Here is an 11071-nt window from a genome sequence, read left to right as displayed (position 1 = left end):
AATAGCTTTAATAAATAGCTCACTAGCTTTAAGCACCAGATGTCAGAGCAACTCACAGATCACTGCACCTGTACATAGCCCATCTATAAATAGCCCAAACAACTACCTCTTCCCCTACTGTATTTATTTATTTATTTTACTCCTTTGCACCCGAGTATTTCTACTTTGCACACTCATCTACTGACAAATGTATTTACTTCGCTACCATGGCCTATTTATTGCCTTTACCTCCCTTATCTCACCTCATTTGCTCACATTGTATATAGACTTATTTTTCCACTGTATTATTGACTGTATGTTTGTTTTACTCCATGTTTAACTCTGTGTTGTTATATGTGTCGAATTGCTTTGCTTTATCTTGGCCAGGTCGCAGTTGTAAATGAGAACTTCTCAACTTGCCTACCTGGTTAAATAAAGGTGAAATAAAATAAAATAAATCAAATGAATGTTAGCTCTCTGTGTACTTTTAAGGGCCAGCCGTGCTGCCCTGTTCTGCCCAGGTCCCTCTTTGTGGCACCTGACCACACGACTGAACAGTAGTCCAGGTGCGACAAAACCAGGCCATGTAGGACCTGCCTTGTTGATAGGGTTGTTAAGAAGGCAGAGCAGCTCTTTATTATGGACAGACCTCCCCATCTTAGCTACTGTTGACTCAATATATTTTGACCATTACAGTTTATAATCCAAGCAAGGTTACTCCAAGCAGTTGATTCACCTCAACTTGTTCAATTTCCACATTATTCAATACAAGATGTACAGTAGTTGAGGTTTAAGATTTAGTGAATGATTTGTCCCGAATACAATGCTTAGAGTTTTGGAAATATTTTGGATTAACTTATTTTTTGCTACCCTTTCCAAAACGACCTACAACTCTTTGTTGAGTGTTGCAGTCATTTCAGTCACTGTAGTAGCTGACATGTATAGTGTTGAGTCATCCGCATACATAGACATACTGGCCTTACTCAAAGCATGTCGTTTGAAAAGAAAAGAGAAAAAAACTCGGGGCCTAAACAGCTACCCTGGGGATTTCCAGGGTTAGACAAGTAACTCTTCATCCACATTATAGCAGGGGCTGTAAAACCATAACATATATGTTTTTCCAGCAGCAGACTATGATCGATAATGTCAAAAGCTGCACTGAAGTCTAACAAGACAGCCCCCACAATCAGCCCCCATTTTATCATCAATTTCTCTCAGCCAATCAGTCATTTGTGTAAGTGCTGTGCTTGTTGAGTGTCCTTCCCAATATGTGTGCTGAAAGTCTGTTGTCAATTTGTTTACTGTGAAATAACATTGCATCAGGTCAAACACAATTTTTCCAGAAGTTTACTAAGGGTTGGTAACAGGCTGATTGGTCGGCTATTTGAGCCAGTAAAGGGGGGCTTTACTATTGTTATGTGTCACACGCAGTCACAAACACAAGATCACTTTCTCAAAGTGTAAACAACTGTGTTATTCTGAGGTTATGACGATATAATATATATCAGAACAGAGATTGAAAGTTAAGGGATGGAGTGTATTGCGTTTGAATGTTTCATTTTCCTAAAACAGCTATGAAGGCATAATAACATACAGTACATAGAACTATAAAGGTGTGTTAGTAAGTAATTAATTAGCCTACACACACAGACATACCATAACCACAGTATGGCAAAGGCTATATAGAAAATGATAACTAAGCATGACCTGCAGAATTCCGTCACATATAATCATACAGCATATTGAACATATAATAGAGTTTGATTTCACAAAAGGTGAAAAGTACATCAGCATCGGTAACCGTTAGGGGCAAGTCATTAGAACAACAGCAGTTTGTGGTTGCTTTCTATTTTACAAGCTAATCATATCATTGCAATTGTCTTATACTCGAGGACGTGTCTGTGAAAGCAACTCCATAGAGGGATGGCGAAGACACCACCTGTGCTGGAAAGGTTGTGTTTACGCTCAACATCTGGGAAACACCTAGGTCGTGATTCACACTTTGCACCTGTTGACAAAATAACGGAGACTTGAGTTTGACGGGAGAAGACGTCTAGCGGCCCGTATACTGTACCAACACTGGCCTACGCTAGAAGCCAAACATGAACCCAGTTTTCTGTGTAATTCAGTTAATATCAATGGCATGTCAATTGTTTAAATAAATGGCATGTCAGTCTTTCCGCATGCTATCTGTGCTAAATGATCTCAATATTAAGAAGGTGTTCCTAATGTTTGGTATGCTCAGTGTAAACGAATGTGTTTCTGTGTATTGTGTTGGCCATTCCACACATACAGTGGGGCAAAAAAGTATTTAGTCAGTCACCAATTGTGCAAGTTGTCCCACTTAAAAAGATGAGAGAGGCCTGTAATTTTCACCATAGCTACACTTCAACTATGACAGACAAAATGAGGGAAAAAAATCGCAGGACTACAATTTTGTTTCTGGTGTCCTTTGACAGCTCTTTGGTCAGTCTTTCACTGACTTTTTTTATGACTTTACCTCAAGTAATGTGAGAATGTTATTCCCATGATCAATTCATCTAACCAAGATCTTAGACATTTTGGCACCAGAACATACGTCATAACAATACGAGCTTTAAGTCAGGTGAGGTGATAAGATAAGACATATGGTTGAGGTAGTTAAGGTGTGGGCGCGGCATCGAAAGAAGCCGGTGAACGTCTGATGGGAAAAAGCACAATAAAACATCCAGTTTAAGCCGCTCTGACAGGGTGTTTGGAATGTGAGTTAAGGTAACACAACTCATAGTTCCTCTCTCTCTCTCTCTCTCTCTCTCTCTCTCTCTCTCTCTCTCTCTCTCTCTCTCTCTCTCTCTCTCTCTCTCTCTCTCTCTCTCTCTCTCTCTCTCTCTCTCTCCTGAATGCCCTTCTGATTCATGTGACATCTCTGTTAACAAATTGGCACTTCCTATTTTAGTTAGAGTTGCCTATTTTACTGTATCCTACATTTCCCGGTGACTACAGAGGGAAAAGTAAACTTTTTGTTGCGGGATTCAGTCGTCGGTCATCTCTTAAAACGCAAGCTTCTAACTTATCATATTCATAACTTGCTCACTTGAGGTTTAACATGCCGTGACAGTTGTCATACTGTAAATGAAAGTGATACAAATGGAGGCAGAATGCCAGCTAACTCTCACGCGCACCACACCTTAGTGACCTTGTTTAATAATGAGCTGACTAAGGACACACCTGTTGGATGAATATCTATTCACGTAAATAATTATCTCAATACGCCCTTCAGCCTCTCCCACCTCCAAGGGGGGTATATATTCTTCTACCAGGCTTGAACTGATTCACCACCAACTCTTCAAAGTACCACTCCGGGTTTTGTCATCTCTACATACCCATCATCACAACGTCGCCATGAGTGCTTTATCACTTCGCAGTTATGGAGGCAGCCGAGGCTCATCCTCCATGTCTCTCGGAGGAGGTTACCAGAGTCGCATCGCATCACAGGCACCAAGCGTCTATGGAGGGGCAGGGGGACAGAGTGTCCGCGTATCTTATGCTTCGGGCACCAGGAGCGGTTTTGATCTGTCCAGTGGGCTTGGGGGTGACAATGGCAACTATGGTAGTAATGCAGTGTCGGTCAACGATAAAACTACCATGCAGAACCTCAACGACCGTTTGGCTACCTACCTGGAGAAGGTGCGCTCCTTGGAGACAGCGAATGCCCAGCTCGAGCGTCAAATCCGCGAGTGGTACGAGAAGAAGAAACCGGTCACCAGAGATTACAGCAAATACGAAGCTATTCTTGTCGACCTGCGCAGAAAGGTGAGCATCTTTGGGCCATAATAAATACAGTATATTGCTATATTGAGCGAGATTGATTTGATTACATTTGATTTCATCAACCTCACTATTTACTATTGACTTTAGATAACGTTTTCTTTAAGGACAAAAATACAAAAGGAGCATTTTTCTACATTTCTACTCTGGCAGAAAACAACATCTATTCTCATATACAATTCAATTCATATTTACAAGACACAAGACATACCCTGAAGTTCATTGACTGGCTGCGTCTATGACGCTGTCATGTGGCAATGGAAGTGTGCCCTCGGGATGTGAATTTAATTGAGGAATCATACCAAGTTTACAGTAGTGATGGATTATAGCACTTAATTGCCATGAGTCTATTGTCTATTGAAATAAATAACCTACCAAAAAAAAGGGCTTGGCATGTGAAACCTTCACTTCCATTCAACTTATCTCCCTGTCAACATTTACATTCACACTCATGCCGCCTGCATTACTTCTTTCAAAGGGGAGAGCCGCGATAATGACGCTATAAATTAATCACGCCACTGTTCAGTAGCATTTTGTATTAGTGCATCTGATGGGATTCTAGTCACGCGTATTACTTTCACTTCCCATTCATAACTGCGTGGCCTTTGCCAGAGATAGGCTACAGTATATCTGTGTGGGTAGGAGGCTAATCAATGACTTACTAACCCAATACTATAGCTCTGGTAGGCTTCACCTTATCACACCTTAAGAGTCTCTCATTACAGCTATTCACGATTATGGCTTCGGGAGAATGCACCTTCATTGTTTTTGACAATCAAAAGCAAATGATGTAATCATTGTGATAGGCCTGACAGTGTGTAATCGTCTTCCTTTTTAATGTACCATGTACCGACCAGTTTTTTGTTGTTGTTGCTGTTGCCCTCTTCTCAGATCAGTGCTGCCACTCTGAGCAACGCCGGCATCCTCCTGCAGATAGACAACGCCAGACTGGCTGCGGAGGACTTCAAAGTCAAGTGAGTGCAAAGGGTCTATAAGATGGAAGCGGCAAACAACCGTTGAATTCACCTCAGAATAATGCTTTAAGTCGGGATTGGAATGGGAACTATACGTCATATATCGACTTTAGTCGTGCAACTTTTATACCCTTATTAGAGTGTGAAGCCACTCCTAGTGTGACATTACACCAAGGTCAACGTGTCCATGACGTGATGCTCAACGTCACATTACTGTACACCTTCGGAACATCATCAGTGGTCGATTGCACGTAAAGCTGGTCTGACTCGTTTTTGTGCCGTTTGGTATGTTTACTGTTGGCGGCAACTGTTACTAATGCTGGTTAACTCACATGCACCGTTTGTCCTTTTCCCCTCCGGAAAGGTTTGAGAATGAACTGGTTATGCGTCAGTCGGTGGAGGCGGACATCGCTGGACTGAGGAAGGTTCTGGACGAGTTGACCGTGTCTCGGTCAGACCTGGAAATGCAGATTGAGGGGCTGAAGGAGGAGCTGGTCTACCTCAAGAAGAACCACGAGGAGGTGGGTGTCCCTCAGGGCTCTGTTGGGGCCTTGGAAGCCCTCTTTTATCATACCATATCCCCAAGAGTCATGGCAATAGCAATAGCAAGACCTCCCCACATTTCCAAATTCTTATATATTTTACCTAGATGAAAACAATGTGGTTGTGAGAGACAAATGGAGTTGTCAGAGACATAATTCATTCTCATCACATGCCAAACAGTATTGTCTTTGGCTGCATCAATGACAATGCAAACAACAGATCAAACAGACCTTGTTTGGAGTGTCTGCGCTGTCTCTGTTTGGGTAGCTTTAAAGCTGTCAGCAAATTTGTCACAAGCCCTGCAGCAGTATGGAATAGATGTTAAAACCACACTTGAGATCACATGGTGGCAAGTCCTATTTCCTGTTGGATATACTGACTGTAGGACGGTTGTACAGGATGTCAGAGAAGCTGACGGAAATACACCATGAACACTGTAACTAGGTTATGAAAGATGTTGACCGTTTGTGGCACCCAAGTACCTAATTGATTTGTCATGTGGTTGAACCTGAGACACCAGTGCACCTCACCTGTTTGTGACCCAATTTGACGCCTCACCCCTGTGTAATTGTGCTAGACAATTTCCCTGTCTGGGACAGTAAAGTTGTATCTTATCTTACCCGGTGACAGCCTACCCAGTGGCAACCTCCATTTGCCTCTCACCTGGTGCTGACCATAGTTGACCTCTGTCATCCCTCTGTGGCCCTTATAGGAGATTGCTGCCATGCGGGCCCACATGAACGTCAGCTCAGTGAACGTGGAGGTGGACGCAGCACCCCAGCAGAACATGGCCAAGATAATGGAGGAGATCCGTACTCAGTACGAGGGCATCGCCGAGAAGAACCGCCGCGACATGGAGACCTGGTACAAGGGCAAGGTGAGGAGAATGAGAGCCTAACCTTGTCAAGGGAGAACCTCTTGATCCATCTGTTCTGTTTTAGATCATATGAAAATGGCTTAGTGCGTCTTAAGGTAGCCTAGTGGGTAGAGCGCTGGACTAGTAACCTGAAAGGTTGCAAGATCAAATCCCCCGAGCTGACAAGGTAAAACATCTGTCGTTCTGCCCCTGAACAAGGCACTGTTCCTAGGCCGTCAATGAAAATAAGATTTTGTTCTTAACTGACTTGCCTCGTTAAATAAAGGTAAAATATCAGACCATAGATAATTCAATTTGTGCATATGTTCCTTCTGTCCGTCCCAGTTTGATGATCTGAACAAGGTGGTGACCAGCAGCACAGAGACCCTGGAGACGTCCCGCAGTGAGATCAACGAGCTCAAGAGGACCCTGCAGGCCCTGCAGATCGAGCTGCAGTCCCAGCTCAGCCTGGTGAGCAAACAAATACCCCCTAACGTCACACCCCTCTCTGCCTCCTGGTTGTTGCTAGACGTATGAGTTAGAGCTAGACTAGGGTGTAATTACTGTCGCAGATTACTCGGGATTCGGAAATGCATGACATTTACAAGATTAGGGCCTTCAGTTAAACAGTGACACCTCGACACAACTGACACCTCGTAGTAAAACCATCATCATTTCGACCTCATAAGTACACACGAGTCCTCAGATTTCCCTTTTAGAAACGGAATATGATGGATTAGTTCTAGAGAGAGAAGCAATCAGTCAACTCAGAGCTTTGTAATGATCACAATAATAATAATAATACATTTCATTTTTGACAAGCTCTTCGATTGATGGATAGATGAAGTGAAGTTGAAGTGAAGTTGAGGATAACCATTTTTTACACCACAGCTGTGATCCTCAAAACTGAATTCTTAAAAACACGTGCTCACCAGGAACTTCACCTCAATCATGCACTGATGTCAGTGCGGGCAGTCGAGACCTGGCCTAAATCAACACCACTTGTTGAATCGTCTGAAGTCTTTAACCCTTCCTCTTCCTCCCTCTCTCCCTGTAGAAATCAGCCTCGGAGGGTCAGCTGAATGAGACTGAGTCCCGCTACAGCATGCAGCTGGACCAGCTCCAGGGCATGGTCAACAGCCTGGAGCAGGAGCTGGGTCGCATGAAGACAGACATCGAGAGGCAGGCCGGCGAGTACCGCATGCTTCTGGACATCAAGACCCGGCTGGAGATGGAGATCGCCGAGTACAGGAGGCTGCTGGACGGAGAGGAAGTCGGGTAAGGAGAGGAGAGCAGGGTGCAGATCTCTAATTTGCATACCCAATGGGATTTACATGGGCCTCACATACCCAATGTAAATGATAAATGGACGTTTACATACCCAATTCCAAATCAACCCCTAGCCTGTTAGCCTTTCAGTATCCCCTACACCTTTGACACATAACCACCTGCTGTAGGCACTTTTGATCTAAAATGATTGGATACGTGCAAGAACTATGGTTGTGAATATTACTAGAGGGCAAGATGGAGCAGTCATCATTATGCTAATGAACGACAGTAGCCTATCAAATCGTTACAGATCTACAAGAACTGCCCAGGGGAAGGGGCCAGGGGTCGATTTGGAACTGGGCAATAGAGACTGTTACAGAGTAGAGAGATCAATGTAGAGTTGTTCAATAGGAAGGTGCTTAACACTGACTATCTTCTGCCCTCCAGGAGAGCTGTCATCACCAAGAAGGTTGAGATTATTGAGGTCAAGAAACGTAAGTAGAGCGAGACCCTTTTCTATCACATCAAATCCCATATTGATTGAACCCAGCAGTAGTAATTGTGAAACACTAGAACACAAAGGATTTGGTTGATTTGAAGGTGCAAAGGTGCCAATCTGTTCTCATGGTTCTGTGCTTCTCCTCATTATCTATGCCCAACACTAAGTGTACTTACTAACGGTTATTTATCCCTACTTTGTAGCTGAGCCAGTGGTGACAAAGAGAGTGAGGATGGTGATCGAGGAGATCATCGATGGAAAGGTTGTCTCCCGTACAGAGGATGTGGACATGGAGGTGGTGAACAAATAGTTCCCTTACCCAATCAAACCCACCTGTCAGTAAAAGCCTGGTTCCACCTGCGGCTAAAAGGAATACCAAGAATGTTCAAATGTTATAATCTCCTCTGGATTGCATTGCTCTGGTGTTGCCTGTATGCTCGTTGAATGTACAGAACCGTGCAATCTTTCATAAATTGCCCATATTTGATATTTAAGTTGACAAAACAAACATGCTTTTGAATGTCCTTGTTGATGATGTGATGATGACAATGTGTGACGTTTGGTTGAATTGTCCCAAATGACATAAAAGATGTTTCAGTATCTACCGTATTTGATCATTGTCTATTTGTCTTGAGCATGATCTCTCAAATAATTTCTCCTCTCAGTCCACTGTCTTGTCATTGGGAAGTAACATTGTTCAAAAGGGGATGGTGAACATGATCAAATATCAAGGAACATTTAAAGAGAGCATTTTATGTCAGTCTATTTTATATTGTATGAATTTATTTGCAAATTATGGTGGAAAATAAGTATTTGGTCACCTACTAACAAGCAAGATTTCTGTCTCTCACAGACCTGTAACTTCTTCTTTAAGAGGCTCCTCTGTCCTCCACTAATTACCTGTATTAATGGCACCTGTTTGAACTTGTTATCAGTATAAAAGACACCTGTCCACAACCTCAAACAGTCACACTCCAAACTCCACTATGGCCAAGACCAAAGAGCTGTCAAAGGACACCAGAAACAAAATTGTAGACCTGCACCAGGCTGGGAAGACTGAATCTGCAATAGATAAGCAGCTTGGTTTGAAGAAATCAACTGTGGGAGCAATTATTAGGAAATGGAAGACATACAAGACCACTGATAATCTCCCTCGATCTGGGGCTCCACGCAAGATCTCACCCCGTGGGGTCAAAATGATCACAAGAACGGTGAGCAAAAATTCCAAAGTAACAAAGCCTACCATCAGCAAGGGCATTGAAGATGAAACGTGTCTGGGTCTTTCAGCATGACAATGATCCCAAACACACCGCCCGGGCAACGAAGGAGTGGCTTCGTAAGAAGCATTTCAATGTCCTGGAGTGGCCTAGCCAGTCTCCAGATCTCAACCCCATAGAAAATCTTTAGAGGGAGTTGAAAGTCTGTGTTGCCCAGCAACAGCCCCAAAACATCACTGCTCTAGAGGAGATCTGCATGGAGGAATGGGCCAAAATACCAGCAACAGTGTGTGAAAACCTTGTGAAGACTTACAGAAAACGTTTGATCTCTGTCATTGCCAACAAAGGGTATATAACAAAGTATTGAGATAAACTTTTGTTATTGACCAAATACTTATTTTCCACCATAATTTGCAAATAAATTCTTTAAAAATCCTACAATGTGATTTTCTGGATTTTTCCTCCTCATTATGTCTGTCATAGTTGAAGTGTACCTATGATGAAAATTACAGGCCTCTCTCATCTTTTTAAGTGGGAGCACAATTGGTAGCTGACTAAATACTTTTTTGCCCCACTGTATATTTCATTTCATTCAATTTCATCCAACCATTTAACATGCTCTTTCACCAATGCACATTAGATGATAGTATGACTCAGTATGAGGTCATTAACAAACCAACACGGAAAATGAAATAGGCAGCGAACTCTTTCCTTTAAAGAAGCATAATCCTGAGACATTGTCAAAAGAGGGTTAGTCTAATGGGAGTGGATCATGGCCCTGTACAGATAGCACCTTTGGCATCTATAAATCTATAATCTATAAAGTTTGATCTCGACTGACGACACTGAAGCAGTCAACTCCAATCAAATATATGATTTGAGGTCACAGTCGGAATTCCCCAAACAAATCACTTGAATTACAGATGGTCACAAAGATACTGGAGTCAAGAAAAAGGGAGTTAAGAACAACTCAATTGAAAGGTTTCACTGTGTTCCCAAGGATGGGAAGGAACTGACTTAATAAAAACATTGTAATGGTGAAGTCTTATTGGGTCAGGGTGGGACAAGCCCAATATTAACAGTGTGAGTAAGGACAGTTGAGCAAGACTCAGAGCTACAGTATAAACAGTACTCTATGTAGAGGTTCATGCTTGAGCCGGCCTGTTATTGAGTTGGGAGTGAGATTGGAGACAGTGAAGAACGGGGCGGCAGGTAGTCGAGTGGTTAAGAGCGTTGGGCCAGTAACTGAAAGGTCGCTCTTTTGAATCACTGCGCCAACTCGGTGAAAAATATGTTGATGTGCCCTTGAGCAAGGCACTTAACCCTAATTGCTCACTGTAAATCGCTCTGGATAAGAGGGTCTGCTAGATGCCTATATATTATGTTGGGTGAGAAAACAAAGTGAGTGTGAGATAGAGAGGTGAAAGATGTGATTGACAAATTTACCATATTTAAGTTGACAAAACAAACATGCTTTACCATATTTCATTGCTGATCAATCGATTATCTATGATGTTTGGTTGAATTGTCCCAAAATACAATAAAATATGTGTTTTCTTTACCAGGTAAGTTGACTGAGAACACATTCTCATTTACAGCAACAACCTGGGGAATAGTTACAGGGGAGAGGAGGGATTAATGAGCCAATTGTAAAATGGGGATGATTAGGTGACGGCATGAGGGCCAGATTGGGATTTTAGCCAGGACACCAGGGTTAACACCCCTTACTCTTACAATAAGTGCCATGGCATCTTTAGTGACCACAGAGAGTCAGGCCACCGTTTAACATCCCATCCGAAAGACAGCACCCTACACAGGGCAATGTCCCCAAGCACTGCCCTGGGCATTCTTTTAGACCCGAGGAAAGAGTGCCTCCTAACAGTCCTCCAACACAACTTTCAGCAGCATCTGCAGCAGGAACAAACCT

At 42.9% G+C, this 11071-nt stretch overlaps 1 protein-coding gene across 1 annotated transcript; it reads left to right on the top strand.

Moving 5' to 3' along the window:
- Nucleotides 1-3281: 3281 nt before the first annotated feature.
- LOC124016293 (keratin, type I cytoskeletal 13-like) lies at nucleotides 3282-8536 on the top strand. The gene is made up of 8 exons (XM_046331840.1): nucleotides 3282-3771; nucleotides 4678-4760; nucleotides 5125-5281; nucleotides 6016-6180; nucleotides 6505-6630; nucleotides 7217-7437; nucleotides 7876-7922; nucleotides 8131-8536. Exons 1-8 carry the CDS (start codon nucleotides 3361-3363, stop codon nucleotides 8235-8237), a joined length of 1317 nt encoding a protein of 438 aa, XP_046187796.1. The 5' UTR covers nucleotides 3282-3360; the 3' UTR covers nucleotides 8238-8536.
- The last annotated feature ends 2535 nt before the right edge of the window (nucleotides 8537-11071 follow it).

Source organism: Oncorhynchus gorbuscha, linkage group LG26 (assembly GCF_021184085.1).
Source record: "Oncorhynchus gorbuscha isolate QuinsamMale2020 ecotype Even-year linkage group LG26, OgorEven_v1.0, whole genome shotgun sequence".
Taxonomy (NCBI): domain Eukaryota; kingdom Metazoa; phylum Chordata; class Actinopteri; order Salmoniformes; family Salmonidae; genus Oncorhynchus; species Oncorhynchus gorbuscha.
The sequence above is the reverse complement of the archived record's forward strand: the minus strand, read 5'-3'. Positions and strand labels throughout refer to the sequence as shown.

Bases quoted from the DNA above. Each gene is read 5' to 3' on its own strand.
- LOC124016293 (XM_046331840.1), top strand. From the start codon at position 3,361: ATGAGTGCTTTATCACTTCGCAGTTATGGAGGCAGCCGAGGCTCATCC. The intron at 3,772-4,677 runs GTGAGCATCTTT...CCCTCTTCTCAG, and splicing joins TTGTCGACCTGCGCAGAAAG to ATCAGTGCTGCCACTCTGAG. The intron at 6,631-7,216 runs GTGAGCAAACAA...CTCTCCCTGTAG, and splicing joins TGCAGTCCCAGCTCAGCCTG to AAATCAGCCTCGGAGGGTCA.